Source organism: Chamaea fasciata, unplaced genomic scaffold, assembly GCF_029207755.1.
Source record: "Chamaea fasciata isolate MVZ Bird 193981 ecotype frontalis unplaced genomic scaffold, bChaFas1.0.hap1 SCAF_2, whole genome shotgun sequence".
NCBI lineage: Eukaryota > Metazoa > Chordata > Aves > Passeriformes > Sylviidae > Chamaea > Chamaea fasciata.
In genome coordinates this window covers 86,423,240-86,445,932 of record NW_027094087.1, presented here as the reverse complement: position 1 = coordinate 86,445,932, position 22,693 = coordinate 86,423,240, and the positions used below count along the sequence as shown (strand labels likewise).

Sequence of the window (22,693 nt, the reverse complement as noted above, 5' to 3'; positions counted from 1 at the left end):
CATGCTTAACTTGCATTTTTCCATTTTAGAAAAATTAGTTTAAAAAAACCTATCATAGCAGCACAGTAATGATAATTGCAGCTTAATTACCCATAACTGATTCTTTATGCCCTGAAATAATTTATTCTCCTTTTATACTTGTCTCTGATATCCATTAGAGTCATTACAACTGTGAGTCTATAATTACATATTTTGCATTTTAACATTCTATGCCAGTATGTGCTCTCTTCTTATCTTTCAGCTAATTTCATTACCGAAACACCAAGAAAATTTCCATATGAATTTTCCAGACGGTTTTGGGGTATGTCTAGCACTTATTGAAGCCTAGAGAGACACTTCTTAGGACAGAGCTTTTGTATGTGCCCACCAGTCTGGCTTTGTCAACCGCTCTGTGTAGGCTGCACCATGGTGAGGCACCATGGCAGGAAATCTGTCTTTAGGTTTGGGACTACAATCCAGCATTAGGTGGAAGTTAGGACATAACCCAAGTGCTTGGGAGAAGAGAGGCTAGATTGTGTCTATGTTATGTTTGAAGATAAAGCCAAGAAAGCTCTTGACAAGGCTCTTCTAGGAGGACCCAGGTGCACTTCTGCCCGGTGGCACCACCAGTGGGAGACACAGGATTACCAAAAGCCAGGACTTTTCCTGGTTGCAAGTAAGCATGCTCTATGCCAAGCTACATGCACATGTATCTTTTAGCAGTGGTAGAAAATTTAGTAAAATCATCGCAATAAAGCAGAAAATATGCTCTTTGTTCTCTCACAGATCTCACCTTCCTAAATGCGTTCCTGTCTCAGTTGCCAAAAGGTTAGTCAGCATCTGGCCCAGAAATGTGACCGTGTGGGCCACACTCTATTTCCTTCACCAAACACCAGGGAGATGCCCATACCCAAAGAGGCCAAGGTGATTTAATGGTTGACTTCCAGAACCTTAAACTAAAAACCTCTTTTCTAACTATCTCTCTGACTCACAAAAAGCTGCCAAACACATCATTTACTCTGTCTTACAGCTTTGCCTGCTTGTAAGACTAGAGTCTTGCTAACTATACTGACAGGATTCTACCAGAAATCGTCTGTAACCTCCCGGTGACAAGAGCCAACGCAAGCAGTTTTTACAATCCCTTCACTCCAATAGCTGTTTCAGAGACAGAAATGCTTTTTTTTTTTTTTTTTTTTTCCATGGGTAACATGGTCTGGGCAAAATTGCTTGGGATATGCAAATATTAGAATAAAATGGAAGTATGGTAATGCCTTTTAATGGACAAACTAAGCTGAATGACAAACATGAGATTGTGCAACATAAATTTCGCACAGAGGGCAAATAAAATCTGAGCTGCATGCAGCAATTGGAACAAATTAATCTGTTTTTCCCATGCCACGTATTTACGCCACAGAATCAAGATTCTGAGAGTGAAACATTAAAGTGAATTTCCTACTAGAATTTAACAAAGAAAGTACCCTGTCATTTCCTCAGCTGGGAAGGGCATATTTTGATTGAGTCAGGCATTTATTTTCTTAAACAATGAAACACCTTCCTCCCTCCTTCTCTCCTAGGTTTATTATTGTTTAGACCAAGAATTGTATAAACCAGTGAGATAAGGAGAGTAAGATTATCACTGTTTCTGCGACAGAGTTTTTACCCTTTAGGACCATATGCTGCATAGAGCCACATGATCACAGAGTGAAAATTAAGTGACTGGAATTATTACCTGATGTTCATCTTTAATTCCTCCAACCAGTAACCTTCACAGCAGTCCAAGCGGCTATAGTGGCTGTGCTAGTGTTGGCCTGACCCTGCATTTTCACACCTTCCCAAGCAGCACCAACGCAGCAGTGTGTTAAAAAAAAAACAACCTTCTTTTAAAAGAAGTCAAAAGAAGACAGTTGTTGCCAGCTTTCCTGCTTTGAATGGGTTGGAAATAGGCCAAAATCTGGGTGCTGGAGCTCAGCAGTGAATTTGTACATACTGGAAGACAGTACAATTGAACATTATTACAGCTGCTGAGCACACACAGCTCTTTGAACCTGCATCACCTTACACACCCCAATATAGTCCAGTAGGCAAGGGACACGGACACCTCTCACCTGCAGATAGAATCCCAGCCACAAAGCATATTCCTCATGGGCAAAAGAAGTCTTCCCACAGTTAAGTTCCCAGCACTGTTTCCCTGCTGGACTGGTTGGGATTCCGTGGCAAAGTAAGAGCCAGCAGCAAGTAACCCAGGCTGGCCATGACAACTGCTCACTGAATACCGCATAGGCAAAGTGGGACAATTCAGTGCTAGTATTTCTTTAGTGATTTTAAAAGAGAGAAACCGCTTTGGGCTGAGGTGCTGGAGCTCACAAGGCACTGAACCCTAAGGTGGAAATGCAGTCCCATTACTACTACTGTACTTGTTGCCATGGAGCATTTTGAGACTGCAGAGTCATGTGTTGAATGCACGGTGCTGAGTCCCTTCTCTGCCATCATCTCTTTTCTTGCATTTGAAGATTCTGCAACTTCAGTTTCTTTTCAGCAGTATGACAGTCCTCATCCCAGACCACAACATGAATACAAGCAGAAGAATTAACAAGGTGTCTGCACAAAAGGTAGCAGCCCACAAAACAGGACTTTCTTAATTTACAGTTCTATGGAATCCTATGCCCTAGCACATGACTTTCAGTAGAGCAACTGGGTGAAAAGGGCTGGCCCTTGTTACCTTTTCTTATTTGGACTTTTGTTGCTTCAATCTCTGGGTTAAGTGTTCTGCACTTTACTAATATTTAATCTGCATTTTTAAAAGCTTTGTTTAAAAATTGTTTCAATATTGACATTTGATCTTTTCTTTCCCTGGTATGACTAATTCAGTTGTTAATTTTTAAGATGCACATGTTCCTTTGCTGCACTATTGTACCCTTCTGCCCCATGGACATCTCTCCCTCCCTCGTTTACAAAGTAAAAATTTGTCTCTTTCACCACTGCTACCTACACAAGTACCATAGAGGAGGGAGATCTGCTATACATGGTTTCCAATGCTCTTATCTTTATTTCCTTCTTACTTTAAGTCACCATAATTGTGCCTTTCTTCACAGAAGCACAAAGGTTTTCTCTGCCAGCACTTGCTACAAAACTCACATCTGGGGTTGCTTGCTGCTTTTAGCTACTTACTGCAGACTGGAACGAGCATCAGCTCACATCCGTCTCCACAACCAGCTATCAGTGCTCACCCAACTGCACCTAAGCATGTTTAACAATGGGTCAAGGATGATTGAGGAAAATTAGCAGCTCTGATGCAGCAACTGGAGCGGAGCCAGCAGTAACCTGACCAGCAGTTGGCTGGTCCTGAGTTCTTTAAGTTCAGTCAATATCTAGCCCCACAGAAGCGGAAAAGCTGTGAGGCTCATGGATTTCAGATACCTTTGTCTATATGAAGCAAATGAAACCCTGAAACATTTTTCAACTTACACTACATCCCCTGCCTTCTGCAGATGAGAGTGGAAGGAAAGGCAGAAGTCTGGGACCACAGACTTCCTCCTCCTCTTCACACAGAGACCAGGCAAGTCGGAAGGAAATGTCTACTGCTTATCTCCACTTCAGAAAACAGACACAGCCTGTGGTGGAAAAACACTGACAAAGCCCAAGGGAAACTCTGGGGGTGAAAACAGCAACTTTGCATCAAACCTCCTCAGTATTCGTGACTCCAAGAAGCCTAGCTTTTTTTGGAGCCATGCTTTAGTGCAGTGCAAGAGTCCGGCTCAGGACTGCTGTTCATTGCACTCTTGACAATAAGCAATGCCAGCTTACAAAAACCACATGCCTGAAGGCAGCGTGGCAGGAGGGCACGTTCACAACGCACCCAAGCTCTCTCTGTGCAACTTCTTTCCGGGCCCACACTCGCATTTCTAAGGTTTTCACTCTCCTTTCTCTGTAAAAGTAAAAATTGCAATTCTCAAAAGAGCAAATGCATCAGGAAATTGGGCTTCAAGGAAAAAAAGAAAAAAAAAAAACCAACAACAAAAAAGCCCTCAAAAGCCCACATTTATTGTCAAAGTCTCTAAAATTATGAGATTTGACAATAAGTCTTTTGTTCTTATGGTAACATGCAACTAGGCAACATGCAGCTTTATTTCTGCAGCCAGTAGATATTCAAAGTACTTTCCACATACAATAGGTGTCAATTTGACTTTATTTAAGGAAAAACGGGGGAAAAACAGTAATTTCCATAATACACAGAAGACAAGTTAGATAGCACTGCAAAAAAAAGGCTGAGTGTTTTACTTGTCACCAGTCTGCTTTGCAGCTCTACGATTAGTAATTTTAATGCAGTTTGTCATTTTGTATTATTGTTTAGCATCTTTATAATCAGCAGAGTTTGGGGTTATAAATCACAAAAAGTGTACTACTACTACTATGAAAAACTAAAAAACCCACAAAAAATCACTTTCAAATAAACCATAAATATGTGATGCACATTAGTGTAACAAAACCATTTTTGTAAACATTTTCTCCAACATAACATGTGCATAAGATAAAAAATAAAAACACTGCAGTCATACAAGTTAGGGTTACTTTGACTTAAAGATACAGAAAATTATTACTTATTAAAGCTTAAAACTAAACCTAGGAGCTTTTCTTTTCTTCTTTGCTTACAAAAGCACTGTTTGAAGAGTTCGATGTTGGTATACGAAGTGGTTTTGTAATACTGTTTTTACCTTGCCATGTTGGCACTTCTGTGGAGGCAGAAGCAGCCAGATGGGCAGACCCGCTGAAGGAAGGAGATTTCCACCCTCCCCCGGAGCCTCAAAACTTCAACAGCACAGTATCCATGACCTGGGCATCCCTACAGCACTGGAGCATCTTCCTCTAGGTGAATAGCATCAGCTTTCAAGGACTAGATTAATTTTGACCACATAGCACTGGAAGATTTAAATCACGCAGACTGACATTCGATCGAATCAGCTTCGGCAAACTACACTACAGGGCAGCTCTGTGATTACACCCATGTCTACCATCACGTTGCATTTCTGAGTCCCCTTTAGTTCGTTATAGTACAAAAGGTTGATCGTTCTTCTGGCTGACCACACCGAGCCTGAAAAGAACACATCCTTCACCTTCAACACTATCCAAAAGTCATACAATTAAAAAAAAATAGTTCTAGGTATTCCACCGCCAGCAAATGTAAGGCTTTCTTGAGTTTTGATTCTTTTTGGGGGGTGGGGGAGTGGGGGTTGCTGTGTGCACACGCATGCGCTGGAGGTACGCGTTTACCGCTCGCTTTTCAACCATCTACGATGTTCAAAGGAGAGTCTTCAGCAGCAGAGCTGATCGGGGTTGAAGGATTTACAGCAGTCAGATTTGACACCAAAAGAAGGGTCTGTTGAGTCTGAGCTTTGCACACTTGGTGCTCTTGGCTCTTAATTGATTGTGTGACCAGTTGCTCGAGCCATCAGCTTGACTGAATTGAAGAATACGTGTTCAAAAAGCCCTACCTGTCATGCCATGAAGGAAAGTTAACCACAGCAGAAGACAAAGCCCATGAAACACTGAGAGCCTGTTCACTGAATGAACAGCTTAAGGCAGCTGTCAGCAAAGTACCCCACCAAAGGAATTAAGGAAAAAAAAAAAGAAAACAAAAAGGAAAATGGCTGAATTGTGACACTGTGCATTATTACAACACCAACAGATTATTATACACTCAAGATTTCTCAAGTAATGAACATGTAGCCACTAAACAAATTATTACTCTCAAGACATTTATTAAAAATGTCAGAACTTATTCATAAAATAAAACTGACTTAAAAAAAAAAAAAAAAAAAAGAAAAGAAAAAAGCCAGAGCTGGGATCTTACATCTAAACACAGGTATACGCTGTTTTTATGAATAAGCAGTATTAACTACATTCTTAAAAGAGTTTTAGTGCATTGCATTCTTAAAAAAGAAAAACATCACCGCCCCAAAATGTTTCCTACAACATTTAACAATTTATAGAACTAGCCTAGTTACTTTTACCTGCCTGTTACTAAGCCCATGTGTTAGAAGAGTGAAACCTCTGGTTTAGGCTAAATTCAGACTTCTATTAAGGATGAAACTGGTTTAAAAAATGCTTGCTTTACCAAATTTTGTAAGCAAATTACATTAATCAGTGTCTCACTGCCATACCGCTACGACTATTGCCCCAATGGACTACTCTCTCCTCCTGCTGAAACTTTCTATGCAATAACAGTCAGAAACCTTTCAATCTGGTAGATTTGGTATTAAGATTAAATTAGACATTAATGGTTTTCTTCTAAAAACGTATAAACTAAACCACCTCTTTTATTTTATGCATTAAAAACAATGAGGTAGGCACAAAAAAATAAACATATGTAGTTTGGATTTTATTTCTCTTTTTTTTTCTTTTTTTTTTCTTTTTTTTAGTTCTGCGAGTGCAGACTGTGGTAAAACTGTTGTTGCACTTCTAGGTTTAAACAAAAATTAAACCTTTAACTGAGGCAGTGCTAATACTGTGACATAACCAAGTTCTGGCCTAACACAGAATCATTATAGAAAATGAATTTTTTTTTTCCTTTTTTTTTTTTTTTAATCACCTGCACATGTTTCAGGCAACACCTGGTACACAGAAAATGACTAAAGTTATTGGCCAGGCCAAAATAAAACTGCAGAAACAAAAAACCCCTAAGAATTCCACCCCAAGCCCCTTCCCACCCTCCCTGTCCCCAAGAAGAAGTTATCCTAGTCACTGTGTCTTTCACATTTTATAAATATTAACTTCTTAAAACCTGCACCTTCCTCTTTGTCCACATATTGTCACATTACAAAAAAGAAATGTCAATTAAATACATTGTTAACATTACTAGACTAGATCTGCCCTCTGTTTCAGCCAGTCTGACTCTCTACACCACTTCTCACCTTCTCTTGCCTGCCTCCTGTCCACTCAACAAACAGCATGTTCATGGTAAGCCTGGTTTGTTTCTCTTCCTTTTTTCCCCCCCTCCTCTGTTTTAACACTAACAAACAGAGTCCTTCAAATCCTAGGAATCCTGGAGCTGAAGGGAAAAGAAGACCTGTAGCTTTCTAGCATGATCCCAAATCTCAAAGACTTTGTAGCACCTGATGGCAATATCTTTACAGCACCAGCTGCGTCGCAGCCTCAGTTGAAAAACATAAAGAAACCTAACACCAGTGATGCCTGCACACACATTTACACAGAGTGCTGCACTTGTGCAGGTCTGTACTCCAGTTGAAAATAATTCCAAGTTATGAAGATCTCAGACTCTGGATGTCAGCAATTCCTCTCCAAATCCCACTGCTTCTACCAGCTCAGAAGTGAAGTCCTGCCAAGGGTCATGAAATAGACTTGACTGCTTCCACCTGACCGCACGGAGGCAAAGAAAACCTGCAAAGAAAAGAGATTGGCAAATTCAACAGGTAGGACAGCAGAGGTTCTAATGTGCCTTCACTGCGGCCAGTATTTGCAGTGCAATTGCAGTGCTGGACTGGGCTGGTGGGGATGGAGCTGATGCTCCTCATAGCTGCCTGTAGGGTGCAGGGCTCTGCATCTCTGTTAAACAGTGTTGTTGACACATCAGTGTTTTGGCTACTGCTGAATGCACTTGCACAGTATCAAGGCTTTCTTTCCAGCTCCCTCACCCATTAAAGGCCAGTGGGCTGGGATGGGCAAGAGGCTGGAAGGGGACAATGCTGGGACAGCTGACCCAAACTGACCACATGGATGTCCCATAACATACAGCATCATGTACACCAGTAAAAGCTCAGGGAAAGGAGGGACATTGTGGTGATGACATCTGTCTTCTCAAGCAAGCATTACGTGTGGAAAACATCTGGACACCCACCTGCCCATGGGAATGAACTCTTTATTTTGTCTGGCTTGCATGTAAAATCTGTCTTATTAAACTTTCGCTGTCTTATTAAACTGTCCATATCTCAATCCATGAGTCTTTTTGCCTTCTGACAATTATCTTTCCCTTCCATGGGAAAGTGGAAAGAGCTTGAGGCTGGCGGGGTGTTTGGCTGCTGCTCGGGGTCAACCCAGCCTAAGTACCCAACTGAAGTACTGTTTATCATCTTGGCAACAAACTTGGTGGGAGGGAATGTACCTTGTCGTTGCGTTCACATAAGAATTTGAGTCTTTGTGCCCGTTTGTGCATGAACACACCATCCAAGTGTCCAGTTTCCACCGACCGTATTTCAATAGCTTTTTCTCCCCAGCCCATGATCTGGTTAGACCGGATGTATGCTTTGGAAAGAAAACAGCGCATTAGGATGGGCAGAGGGCAACAGGAGGAATGGAAAAAGCACGGAATATCCTGACACACACTAATCAAAAATTACCTGCGTGTGCATTACTGTAGCTACACACATGTTCATAGTGCTATTTCTGTCCTCAGAACATTCAAGATACCTAAAAAGTACCTTTTTTAAATTTTAATTTCTTTTGCATGTTTTCTATGTTATATACTTCTTCCTTGAGCATTCATAACAAAGGAAACTTTATAACCTTTAATTAAATGGAGAGAACACTGAGTTTTTACACAGGCCTTTTCTTCCAAGTCTGGGACAAAGAGATGCATTAATTAGGTGTTGACTAGGAGAAAGCAGAAGCCAAGGTTTAAGTAGACTAACCCCATCCACTACAGTGTCTCCCAAGCACCAGCTCTGTCTTATGTGTTATTTTCCCTCCTTAATGGAGTTTGTCAGCAAAAACAAAGAAGAGGAGGAAAAGGTAAAACTAGAAAAAAATTACCTAGCCTCTCTTAATAGGAGTAATAATTGAAAAACTTATCATCTCCTTGAGAACTCCAGCTGAAAATCATTCTGTATATCTCACAAGAGGTTCACATTAAATTCTCAAGGTAGAAATATTATTTGACATACTGCTTCCCTTTGTGCACAAATAAAACAACAAATCATTTTTTCCTCAGAGTGTCACAGGTAACAGAGATTAGTAGTAGCATGAGGAAAAAAAATCTATTTTTGATAGCAGTAAGAAAATTAAATAAAAAGAAAAGCCACCAGCATTATAAAAAGGTATATCCACAAAGCAATTTGATGGACAGTCTTAGTAATGCTGTCAAAAAATAACATAAGGAAACTTAATGAAGACAAGACTGTTGCCTGATTTGCATGCATACTTTACAGAAAAATAAAAATTACTTCTTAGCCAGCAAAATTTAAAAAAAAAATAGTTTTACAGTACTTTCCTTTTATACAACATATTCATATTAGTTTTCAGTGAAATTAAATCAATCTACTACAGTATAATGTCTACCAACAGTGCGTATATCATCCTGATGGAAAATTTCTTTTTAAATATTCCTCTACTGCTAACAGGGCCAAATATTTACTAAAAAAATGCCAGATGAGATGCTCAGATGGTGTTGGCTGCCCCAGTGCCATTTACTACTTCATGAGCATTCAAGTCTCCAAAGGCTCTGCAATTTGCCAGCTGATATATTAACTCTAGTCAAGAGTTAATCAGCACAGGAGGGAACATGCTGTGCATCTACCTTCTTTAAATTTCCTCCTCCATTGTTGTTCCTGCTGCTCAAACAGCTATCAGCAGTCATCTCCCAATATGCACAGCCACTCCACAGCCCATAAAATGCAATGTGCTTGCCCAACAAAAGGAGGGTGTGACTACAGCCCATGCTTTGCTCTGCACTGAATTACAGCAGCACAAGCAGGAGAGATTCTGTTGTGTGCTTGTGTGCTACACTCATTGTTCTCACTCCCAACCTTATTTTCAGCTGGAGAGATCAGGAAGAATGGTGCTAGGAGAGATGAGCAATCTAAAGGTGAGTTAAAGACATCAAGTGAGGTACGCCTTTTGTTATCTACATAGACTTAGCCATAATATTTTACTCATCTGCCACTTTATATGCCTTTATAATGAAAGGTTTCCAAAACTTTGTGGCTGTCTAGCAAAAATTCTGCAGCATCCTACAGAGATCATGGTGAGTTTCTCAATCATGAACTCCACAGCTTGACTGTTTGGGTTTTATTCACAAAAACTACAGCACAAAGCGGATCCATATCATTACTCTTCAATTTGCACAGCTGTTTTCCAGAAATAATACAGCACTGACTTCAGATCCACCAGCAGCATACTTGATGCTCCCTCTTTCTGCTCACATGCACAGGCTAACACCCCCTAAGAGCACACTGTACATGGCTCACCAGAGGCACTTACCAACTGAAGTTGGCATTTCTCCCCACTGGAGAACCACATCCTTGGTTATCCTTCCGTATGTGTTGACGTAAACTCCTTCATCCTCGTAGCAGACCAGTAGCTCCATCCCATCCGTGTTAGGGAGGATGATGATTGCGTGAGGTTGGATACTACTCTGGATCTACAGAGACAGAAGAGGAAGTGTTTTAATGCTGCAGAGCCTGTGCTAGAAGAAAGGGACGGGTGATTTTTGGTTTTGGCTGACACATCAGGGATTCACAGAATCATAGAATGGCTTCGGTTGGAAGGCACCCTAAAGATCATCTAGCCCTAAATACACTCACTTTACAAGTGCTATGTCTGCTGCCCCCGAGCTAGACACCACAAGACTGTAAATCTTTGGAGCAGAAATCCTCTCATCTTAAGGCAGACATCTAAATTGAGGAAAATTTCTCTAGGGGTGCCCATTTCTTTTCATGCGCAGCAAGGGAGTCTGGGGCAAACAGAGCAGATGCAGACCTCTCCTCACTGCCTTGAATAGTGCTTGGGGTGACCCATCTGAAACCTCTGTGTACAATGAACAACAGGAAAACTTGGTAGCTAAGGTCACCCGGTCTTTGCCAACCCTTTTGAAACCCATCCTTGAGCTGTTGTGTCATTTGTGTTGCTGGACATTTACAGGGCACTCGGCCATTTAGCTGCCACCCCAAAACAGTCACACTGGTGGTCCTCGTCAGATCTGAGTGGGCAACTCCAGACCATAGACACATACTGACTGAGGTAAGGACTGGCAGTGAGACACAAACTCCATAGCACGTGGCCATATCTGCTCAAGCCCCTCCACCCAATTTACCACTGCAAATATCTGGCAGTGATCCACAGGGACAGCCTGACGCATTGGTCATTTGGGGAAAGGAAGGGGTTGGAGGTGGGGGGGGGGGGGGGGGGGTGATCCACCAGAAAGAAAGAGAAAAACACAGACAAAACAGCAGCTCTTACATGTGTTGGTAGATAAATATCATAGACAGATCCTGAATCCACATCAACAGCATGGAAGCCAGCACAGGAGCCGTAGATCACTTTTAGTCTCTGACCCTCTTCTACAGTTAGATCCACCAGCAATGGCTTATGTACCAATTCTCCAAATGACTGTGAGACAAGCATCAGTGAGATTTATTTTATTGCTTAGAACAACAATGGGGTTTATAAAAACATGCTCGCATGCACACATTGTGGGTTTATTCCTCCACATCCCTCTGGTCCCTGGACACCAGACCCATTAGGCTGACACATCCCTCATGAACAAGGACAGATTCCTCTGCAAACTGCTGCATTTCAACCACCTAAGCTATTTTCTGTAGGGTTTACTTGGTCCGTTTGCTTTTTTAGTAAGAATTGTTTTCCCCAAAGTTCAAGGCAATTCGGCACTCCTGCAGTACTTTGATCTGTACAACCCACAGATCTGCACAACCCATATTAGCTTGGCAATTATACCAAGCCAGCTAATTTCATTCCAGCAGTATTCAAAAACGTAACATTGCTGAATATCACTTCATGACTTGTTCTGCTCAGACAAAGAAGTTCAGACTCAGTCCACTTCTCTCTGTCCCATATTCTATTAAGAGAGAGAGCAAACAAACGCCTGTGATATTGTGTCATTATTAGTTTATGCTCAGTTACAATTTAGACCTTTAAATGTATTGACTCTTATAATTAAAAAAAAAACAAACCCTCCTGAATTAAACATAACACAAAGTTTCTGGAGATTCACCAAAGAACTTGGAATATGGCCATGATACAATGTCATAACATTTTTGTAAAAGGGATAACTGCACAAAGTTATGAGAAAATCCTACCTATGGCTGAAATATACTGTTACCTTAAAGGCCATAAATTTATGGTATGGCTTTGGTGCCCATGCATAGACTTCCACGGAACTCTTCAATGCAATTACCAAGAACTTGATTCTTTCATATTTTACTGAAATTAAAGAAAACAAAACAGAATTCAGCATAATTCCAAAGTCATTCTAGTTACATCAAGGAAGAAGACAAATTATGTAAGTATGAAGAAATACTGTAATTTTGAGAGTTTAGAAGCATTACATTTTAGGATTTCTACTTCTATGTACTTCAGGTCTTTGATACATTTATGCTACTAAAGTCATTACTCTTATTAGCAACTGACCACGTCACCATCTTTAGAATTAACTAATCAGTACACACTTATTTCCATTTATTTTATTCCATATTGGACAGTGCTTAGTCATCAAGACAAGAAAAGCAGTTTTCAGGGACATTCCAATAAAAGAAGGCTGTGACTGTGGAAGAGTCCATTACTGGCAGTTCCAGTCACAGCACTGGCAATGCTTGTTTGAGCTGACAGAAAAATTACCCAGAGGAAAGGAAGAAAAAAAGAAAATTACAACATAACTCAATTTCAAGAGGAAAAGGCAAGCTTGATAGTGGAGCACTTTCCTTTGTCCCTAAAGTCTGAAATAACTCATTTGAGAAAAAGAAAACAAATTCACATAATCTATCAGAAATAAAGTGTCATTATAATAGTGATCCATGCTATGACTTGCTCTTTAACTGTGCAGGAAAGCAAGACTGAACTGGAAGTGTTAAGGGACTTGACACTTCTTCAACAGACAAAAAAAAGTCTCTCAACCTCCACAGCTGTACTGACTAAAAACAGAGCTTTTGTTCGGTCTTGTCTAGCTTACAAGACTTCCTGGAATTTTTTCACGGGGAAGAGGGGGGCGTTGAACAAAACCACCTCATCCGTGAAAGGCGACATTTGATAATTCTTATTATTTGCTCTGGGTGCTATCTGGGAATTCACCCAAATCTTAAGTTTCAAAAGAGCAATTTCTTATTTAGAGGAGCCAAAAGTTGCCTGAAGCAATTGAGATCCATAAATACCACTTCACCCTGACATCGGAGACCCCTGTTGCATCAAAGAGACAAGGAAGTGACCAGTGCCAGCTGCCTCGGTGACAGCGTCCAGACTGCAAGCCCAATACTGGCAGAGTTCTCCTTCTTGGGAACTGAAGCGCAGCTGTCAGAGGCCTCTCACTACCTGAAAAAATCTACTGTATTTCTGTGGTTCAGAGGGAAGTTCAGTGCCAGGCTGCAGCCCAGGCTAACAAACCCCTCTTCATCTGGAAGAGAATGCTCTTTGTTTCAGACGATTCCCTGCTGGAAAGCCTCCTTTCAATAGCTGTTGATGTATTGTTACCAGGGCCACTTCATTATGCTGCTGACACCCTGGGGTATGATACCAGAGAAGTGCATTATTAATTGTTTTCGGGGTCGAGCTCCTGGTTCAGCAGTCACTTACTGCCATTGTTATTGATTACGCCCCATTAGCAGGTTTTTCCAAGAGCACACGCATGACAGGAGGAGACTGAGAACAGTTTGATTGCTGCTGCTCCACACTGACTGACACAGCTGGAAAGGAACTGAGCTGGCTCCTGGGAGAAAATCAAATCAGTGGCAACATCCATTAGGATGCACCATGAAACCGAAGCAGCAGAAAGAGCTTTTGGTTCATATCCCCACCTGCAGGGCAGCAGACTCACTGAATATACTCGGCTGGCTGTGAGTGCTACATGTCTTTCACTTGCTTTGGTGGAAGTTTCTACAGCCAAATCCAATTATATCACTTAAAACCATTCAAAGGGCACCTGCCTGGTGAAAACACACTTGATTGTGTAACTGTACTACAGCAGATCTGAGATGGATTAGGGAATTTCATGAGCTAGGAGGAATCAATGAATCACCCCGTAGTTACAGACATGCTTCTGTTTCCAGATTCTTCCCCAAAGCTCGTCTGCTACCTGGGCATCCTTTCTCCTCCCACTCTTGTTTTTTGTTTTGTTTTTTTTCTCCCAGTCTCTAAAACCTACATTAAAGAGAGACTTTTTTCAATCTATTCCAGCATGTAAATTCATCTTGGTAAAATACATAGGAAACTTGTTAGTAAAGAAAACAGTTGCTGAAGATAAGAATCCCTCTATTACCTAAATAGTCTAACAGAGATGGTGAAATGTTACCAGCCTTCACTGCCCATATCAGCACCCTTCTGGAAGCCACATCCATTACAGGAAGGAGATAGATGGGATTTGCACATTATCCAGTTCCCAGCCCATCATCCCACCACAAAACTCCTCTCATCTTCAATTTAATCCTGTAACTTCCCAACTATTTTGGTGCTTTGCCAGCAAGTTCACCCTGAGAAACATATAAGAGAGCTAGAAATAAAACCAACCAAAGTGTAAGCCCAATAGCTACATGTACTGCAGTCCCCTTTCTCAGCCATCCTTTATCCCAATTATTTGATTACTGCATTTGCTACTCACCAACTTTATAGTGCACACAGCCTTCCAAGTCGCCCACCGTTGTCCAGCCCTGTTTCTTTTCAACTTCAGGATCATTGTGAAGGATTTTATTTCTTAACCATGACAAATAGTAAACTCGCAACTTATTCTTCTTACCTGACCACAAAAAGCAAAAACAAAAGGTTTATCTCCATAGGAAGATACTTGCAGAAAGCCCTACCAAAGCAAACAGAAAGCTCTGCAAAACAAAACAAAACAAAAATGAAGGAGAAAATGCTGCAACCATAGAAATCTCCCTCAGTTTTTCATCCGTAAAAGCTTCACTCCAGACTCCACCAAGACATGGGCCTTCCCAATAATCCATGACAGATACACATGGTAATACCACACAAATATAAATGACAAACTCAAGGGAACAACTCTTCAGCTATCTGGTTCTTAGAACCTAGACAACTTCCATTAGAACAGGAAACTCTCACAACAAAAGCACCAGAGAATCATACACTGAGATTTATATATATATATATACACACACACATATAACTGAGTCAGAATGGCTCTTTTTGACACAAAACTGTAGGAGAGCAGCAGGATGGAATATGAGACCTGAAACTTTATCTGCTTGCTAAAAGCTGATGACTGCTTTGTCAGCAGCCCTTCCCTTGAGCTGCAAGGGTGTAATACTCACCAGGCTGCACACAGAAGCTGTGAGAGGTGCTTGTTCTCCACAGGTGAAAGAAGCTACCTGCCCGAGCTGCCCTATCTACAACTGACAACACATCTGCCACCTCATCAAAACACAGCTCAGACTTTTAACTCCTTGTTGGGGAAAATGAATCAGGGAAACCTTATAAATATGATTGTTTAGCAAAAGATTCTGAAAATATGAAACCTATAATCGAAATAGAAGCTTACTTTGAGTTGTAGGATACTGAGTCTTAGTTACTATATAACCTGAAAACAATAGCCTAGCCAGCTGAAGAAGAATCCCTTTTGATTGAACAATACCTTTCTGCTGGCTAAGGGATCCAAAGGTCAATGTAGCAAAACAAAAAAGTCTAAAGAGTAGTTTTTAGAGTTTAAAATATAACATAGTATGGTAATGTAGTAGTTCTTATAGGTTATATGTAGATTCTATAGGATTTTGTGTCTTGTATTGGTTGGTCACTGTAAATTAGAATATTTATCACAAAAGGAGATATAATGCATTGTAAGAAGGACCTTGCTCTCTTTTCCTGGCTCTTACTTTTACCGCTCTATTCCCTGCTCTCTTACTTCAACCTCTCTATTCCTAGCTCTTACTTCTACATCTTTTAGCTCTTACTTCTACCTCTCTTAACTCTTACCTCTTCCCCCTGCTCTCTGACCCCTGCCACCTGGCTCCCTTCTCTCTTAACTCATACCCCCTTGTTCATCCTCTCGCTCTCTCTGGGACTTCCCTTCAGCCGAGGCTGGTGGCTGAAGGCAAGGCCCTTTTTACCCACGACCCATGCAATAAAACCACGTATTCTAGAATACCTCAAGTCAGCAGAATTCCTTCTCCCTGCCGTCCGCGGATGATCTAAGAGGCCTCCTGATACCAGGTGGCCTCTTAGAATGCAAAGCAAGGTTCATGACAAACTTTACCAGTGATTCTTTAATAACTGATGGCCTACAAAGCATTTGCTGAGCTAGTGAGAACATGGCCCTAAATGCACATGCCCAAAGGTTGCATCCTCCTTTCTCCAGCTGCTTTGCTGCTTGGAACCATTACAGTTCCACAGATTAAGCTGCAGCTGAAGGAAGGGAGATCATCCCTGCTTTGACCAGTAGCCATTTAACAAGGTTCCATGAGGTCTCTGTGAAAGGAAAGGAAACAGGAGATGCTCCCAGGGATCCTACTTGTCAGCGCAGTAGCTCCATGCTTGTGCTGCACCAGCCACAATGAGGAGCCATGTGCCTGTCCAGTGTTTCTCAGCCATTGGAGGTGAGAGGGAGACAGGTGACCTGCACTGCAGTCACCTCTGGGCTGGCCAAGTGACACCGTACTGGTCTGGTCTATCAAAACCCACTGCCTATCAAGATGGCACACCTGGCAGCCTGCCAGGCACATCCAGCCACAGAGTTCAGCTAAACGTCGGTAATTTGTCATTTAAGTTTTCACACAGTACCTTACTGATAGATTAGTTCACAAGTGGCTGCTCAGGGGGTACTGGCTGCAGCAGGACATGAGGCCTGAGCACTGAGACCACCCTGCTATGCACAGCCAGCTCCACACTGAGGTGCTGGAGCTGGCACAGACCCCCTACCCTGATAGCAAGGGACCTCCTAACAGAGCTTGTCAGGAAAAGCATCTGCAGGGGCTGGGGCAGCAACGGCAGGAAACATGGCCTACAAACAGGCTTCTCCATCGACTCCACCACCACAAGCCACTGCCTTTAAAAGACACACAGCCTAAAAGATCTTTTTATTACTTGCAGGTATTACTTCTTTATTACTTTGATGGGAAAAGACAGGAGGAGAAGAGGAGGCAGTTTCAAAGTAAAAAATCTGTTCACTAAGCTTAAATTTAAAGCAGAATTGGAGAGCTAATTGCAAATGCTGGATCTGCTACTCAGTTTTAAAAGCCCTTCTGTTCTGATTCCATGCAATGAAATGTGAAGTAACATTGCACTGTCTTTTGTTTATCTCTATTACAAATGGGACTATAGATTTGGCAGCAAATGAGTACCCTGATTTGCTTTCTGACTTAATATTTAAAAAGCCATATTTCATAAACAGGTAAGACCCTACGACTCCTGTAGCTTTCTCAAGATTTGGAGGACTAGAGCAGGAAACAGTATTTCCAGAAGTCCCACATGCAAGCAAGTAAAGGTCCTTCCATGAAAACACTGCAAATGATAGCCACAAGGGCTCTTTTAAAAACATTGAAAAATAGGAAATATAGTTCAGATCAGAAGCCACTGCAGTTCTGGGCGAGAAAGAGCTCAGAAGGCTCAGGGTCTCTACAATGCACCAAATGCTTTCAAAACCATGCTGAGTCCCTGCCCACAATGAGACAAATTCTGCCTCAGACATTTCCACGGCTGAAGCTTCCCCAGTAGCTTAGTCAAACTTGAAGACCCAGAACAAACAGTACACATGGGAATTTCCCAGCATGTGGCTACTTTTTTTTTTCTTTTGGTTCACATGATAAGCACCAGGGTATTTCTCTCCAACCAGAAAACAACTGAAAAGTATCTCAAGTGTGTTCCCATTGTGTTTTGGTGTCTAGACCACAAGGAAAAGTCACAAGACAGGAAATTCCTCTGCCTTTCTGCAGCCTGACATGAAAAGAGCAGGACCGGTTAGCTATATAAACATAGCTATGCATGCATCTCAACAAGTTATGCTGCTCTTAATGTTCACATTTGGAGTGGGGGAGATTAGGTCCTTCTCCTTGTAAAGCTCTACTGGTCAGTTTTAACAGCTCTCAAAATTATGGTCTTTTTTATTTTTTGCAGGGATCTAATCATTAAGATCATTAAATAAGAAAGAAAACTCTGCTCCAGCCATCAAATGAACTAATCAGACAGCGAATTCTATGAGAACTCCGAGCTTGGATTCTCCCACAGACATAGTTTCAAATGCAAAGTCCTTCTCCTATATTGAGTTTTTGTTTTTATTGTCACTGTGGTTTTTAATTATTAAGCAGGCAGATTAGAACTAGTTCTTCCACTCAGTCATCTCTTCCTGGTGCTACCATCAGCCAGCTGGGCTGGCAAAATCCTCAGGGAGCTACAACTGGAGCGTGTTCTGTATGCGCATTGCCGCTCTCTCCTCCAGCAGATACTCTGCACTGTATCACCTGAGCAGACAAAACTATTTATTTTTTGCCTCTCAACAGCATGAACTGAAGAACCAATCAACGACTCTTGCTTTACCTGTGAGGCTTTCTTGTACTGTTTCTAGCTGGCTCAGTATCTCAGTATCAAAAGCTTTGTTGTCAGAAAGCTCTGTATTTCAAATATAAATTGGGCCAAGAACTGATTTCATGTTTTCAGACTCAAGAGTGTGTCTATTAAAAGCAAGTTTAGGTGACAATCCTCTCAAAATCCTAACACACTGCAACTTCTTCGCACAATGCGGTGACACCTTTCAAACCCTACCACCATCAGCGCATCACTTCTCAAAAAACTCAGGGGAACATACGGCCGAGTGCACCACAGTGAGCCAAACAATGCTTCCAGCAAAGCTGTAGCAGTGCTGGGAAAAGGCTCAGAGACAGTTCCATTACTAATCTGCCAAAACACACTATTTGCAGAAACATACCCTCACTCCAGCATTCCAATTTTGCCTGGAGAGGTGAAGCAACTCATCACAAATAAAAAGATACTTAGGGAAGCCCAGCATGAGGGTAAAAAACTGAGATGTGCAGTGCAGAAGACAAAAGCAGGATATAAGGGGAAGCTTGGGAATTACAGCATTATGCTTTCACTGAATATGCTCCCCCAGCTCTGCCTTTCACTAGGCAAGGATGCCTCTTCTGCCTCATACTCCAGTAACCTCCCATAAAACACAGGAGATGGCACAAAGGCATAAAACAACAAAAGATCAGCTGATTTCTTAAGGGTTAATGTAGCGTGTCTCCACAGAGGAAGCAATAGTTTTGAAAGGAAACAAAAGAAAACAAAGAAAACGCATGTGTCAGGGTACTCCAATTGTGACTGACGCAAAAATAAATAAACTTAAAACAATTACACACAAGACTGAATCATAGACACTTGTGATTTGTGTAGGGTATGTTTCAAACCAACAGATTTTACACAAGTTGGATTACACAATATTTTTGTTTACAAGGTCTGCTATAGAATAAACTCTATCAAATGGTGCCTTCCAAACAGCTTATATTTTAACATACAGCATTAGACATCAAAAGGACACACAGCAGGTTGTGTATTTTTAAATGCTGCTTGATTCATAGTTTTCTTTTTATAGATTTCACAGCATAACTGTATCTGAGAATGTAGCGAGTGACAAGCCAATAAAATTCAGTGGTTCCAGACAGAAACAAATCCCGTGTTGATGACAACAGCATGGGCATGGTTCTTCGGTAACACAACATTGCTAATGCATTAAATTCCACTAAATTGTCTAATGCATGTCCTTTTGAACAAATGTTGGGAGAGCCAGAGAGCTCCTACAGCAGACTTAGACATGTTCCAGAGCCTCAAAAAAAAATTAGGTGGGTCTGAACAACAACAGCAAATCCTGTGAGAAACCTCATGTAAAATCCTCTCCCTGTCACACACAGAGCATAGCAAAGGCTGATTTCCCAAACAACACAAAACAAAAGGTAAATAGCTGAACAACACCTGTGAAGAAAGACTAACAATGCACCACATTAAATTGTCTAACAGCAGGTTAACCTTACACCATAACTTTCTGGAGCCGAAGAGTCTGGAACCTTAAGCTTCATAAAACACATTTTTCATCAGCATACACAAAACAAACACAATCACCACCACCCTTCATCTCCCATTGCTTTGCCATTCCCAAGCTGCACACAGTGAGAGACCAGGCAACAATATGCCTTCTCACTCTGGTTATTTCCACACACTGTACTCCCCTCTCTCACACTTCCACTGCGCATCACTCTTACTTCCCTATTTTGCAAGAGCTTTCCCCATTCTACAGACTTTAACACACATGAAAAACATCTTTAAACCCAAGTAGTACATTGTGGTTTTTGGTTAGAAAGAGGCCAGGTTGAAAGCAATCATGACAGACGGAAAGAATGACATTTTCCCAAACTTCACAAAACATTAACCTCCAGCTCTCAAATACTGAACAAGGAAACAAAGCCAGACATTTCCTACAAACTCACAGAGCATTTTTAAAGGTAGGAGGACAGGGAGCAAGCAGGCGTGGAAAACAATTCACTTGCAGAAATAAACTGTAGACTCAGAGGTGAAATGATGGAAAACCCACTGACTTCAGTCAGGACTTCCCCCTCAGTACACAGGCTGCCAAGAAAATCTTTCTGCCATACCATGTCACATGGAGGAAAAATATAACGTTCAACAGTTAACTTTACCAGAAATTGTCACCAAGACATTCAGCCCTTCAAGTACATCCATTTGCTGGAATCGTCTTCGATTGATGAGTGGATAAACCTTCCCCTGCCCACTTCTGTCTAGCAGCATCAGACCACTTTCAGTGCCCACCAACAAGTTCACTCCTAGAAAAAAACAAAACCAGAGATCCAAGTTAGTATGCACTTTTTCCACATATTCTGGGGAACTGATGATTGATATAGCAACTGTCCTGTTTCAAGCAGGTATAACCACTGCTGGCTGGGTCTCAATTGCCTGTAGCCTAAAAGATCTCACGATGTAGAGGCCCTCTGCATTACCTGCCCACAGAGACTACTGACAGCAAACAGTGTTCAAGAGAGTAAGACTGGCAGACCACGGAGAGCTTTCTAGAGCACCAGTTCCCAAACAAAAAGGCAGGATGCTCTTGACAAGGACATGGCAATAAAAACAGTTCCCACTGGGAGAAACAGGTTGTGTTGCAGCCTCCACACAGAAGGGGTCTGTTCCCAGCTTCACAACAATCTTTTCCATCTGAATCTTAAACCTAGAGTAACTACAGTAATCTTGTGTTTCCACAGGCTTCTTCTAAAGATCAAGCAAATACAGATGAGAAAAGTCAGTAGGCTAGTTTCTTTACACAAAGTTTGAAAGGTGCATTGGAACACTTCCAGAGTCCATAAAACCTTACGATTTTGAATCAATTACATTTTTTTACATAATAGATATATATGGGACTATGTTTTAAAATCTATTTATTTAGATGAGAAAAACAAATGTAGCCCATAGTGAGTTCAGAAATCATCATGCATCTCCCCATTACCCTCTCTCTACCCTTTTCAGTAAGAAAACTTCAGAGGTCCCAGCAGTCCCAAGGCATTTTTGCTTTGATTTGCTGTTCTGCTACTTCTCCTGGGAGGCCTGTCACCCTCCAGGCTGTCCTTCAGCTGCTGACACTTTCTTCATCCCTCTGCTGCCCATTTCTCACCTCTGCATCTCCCACATGGTTTGCACCCACTGGATCTCATCCCACAGCTCCCATGGGCAATGGCCATCTCACACAGACTGTCCCTCTTACTGGGAGATATCTTCAGATTGGGAAGTGGCAGAAGGAACCAAGGCGAGTGAGCCACATACGAGTCAGGGCTGAGCACAGGCTGAAGCAGCACTAAACCAGCCAAGGAAGTGCCAGCAGCTGGTCTCCTTCCTGCAGCTCCAGCAACCATTGACTAAAGCTGTATGCTTCAACATACATTTCTGCACTTTTTCCAGTGTGGGCTACAATTCAAAGCAAGTCACATGCAAACTGCTCCCTCAGGGTCCCTTCCCCTCACACTGCCTCTCTGGTGCCGTTGTTCCTGTTTGGAGTTCTCATGCACACCTGTCCCCAGCCCCTTCCTTTAGGTACATGCACTTTGAGATGAAACTAATGATGTACTACTATGCTGGTGGCAAGCAGTGCTTGTATTTAACAGTGCAGACACCCTCCTTACTCAGACAGCAGAGCTCTTCTACTGCCACCCTACAATTAAGCAGTTCTGGTTTTTTCAAACAAATGGAAACGCTTCCTGAAAAAGTACAGGCTGTCTGTGGAGGCTGGGTGTAAAAATCTGTGTTACTGCATCCGTGTCATTAACATTGACTTTCACCACCCAGAGCTAGAAGAAACAGCATCAGAGAACCTAACGCAACTAGCAGCTTGCCAGATACTACTGGCATTACCACTGGTAAAGGCAAAGCAAAGCAAGTCCCCTTCTTTTTGCACAGAAAGCATCACCATGAAATGGTTTAATTTTTTTAAGGGTAAAGGAAGTTAAACGTTATCATGAAGTAAGCACGTGTACCAACTTGTGTCACCATCAATTTGGCCCTGAAAGTTCAAGGAAGTGTTACAGCTGTAAGACACCTCTAGGATTTTACACGTATTCTTCAAACCACCCTAACAGTCAGATATATAGATCAAAGACATATAAAACCATTAACACAAATTGCTACTGGCAAAACAAGGCAGATCAGAGAAATTATGAGTCATCTTTACTGACACCATATGATTTCTCTCTGCCTTTGACCTCTCACAGCCTGAAAGTTCACATTTGCACAAGTCTTAACTTTATCAGAGAATTTTACACAA

General features: G+C 41.7%; 1 protein-coding gene across 7 annotated transcripts in view; it reads right to left on the bottom strand.

Moving 5' to 3' along the window:
• Positions 1–4,147: 4,147 nt before the first annotated feature.
• MAP4K4 (mitogen-activated protein kinase kinase kinase kinase 4) overlaps positions 4,148–22,693 on the bottom strand; it is a 164,395-nt gene continuing 145,849 nt past the window's right edge. For all 7 annotated transcript variants that reach the window (XM_066176606.1, XM_066176607.1, XM_066176608.1 and 4 more), the window contains 7 exons: positions 20,565–20,708; positions 14,531–14,665; positions 12,047–12,147; positions 11,167–11,316; positions 10,189–10,348; positions 8,096–8,235; positions 4,148–7,374 (listed from right to left, as the gene is read on the bottom strand). In XM_066176606.1, the coding sequence (XP_066032703.1) occupies positions 7,291–7,374; positions 8,096–8,235; positions 10,189–10,348; positions 11,167–11,316; positions 12,047–12,147; positions 14,531–14,665; positions 20,565–20,708 (914 nt within the window). In that variant the 3' untranslated portion in view covers positions 4,148–7,290. The remainder of the gene's footprint in view (positions 7,375–8,095; positions 8,236–10,188; positions 10,349–11,166; positions 11,317–12,046; positions 12,148–14,530; positions 14,666–20,564; positions 20,709–22,693) is intronic.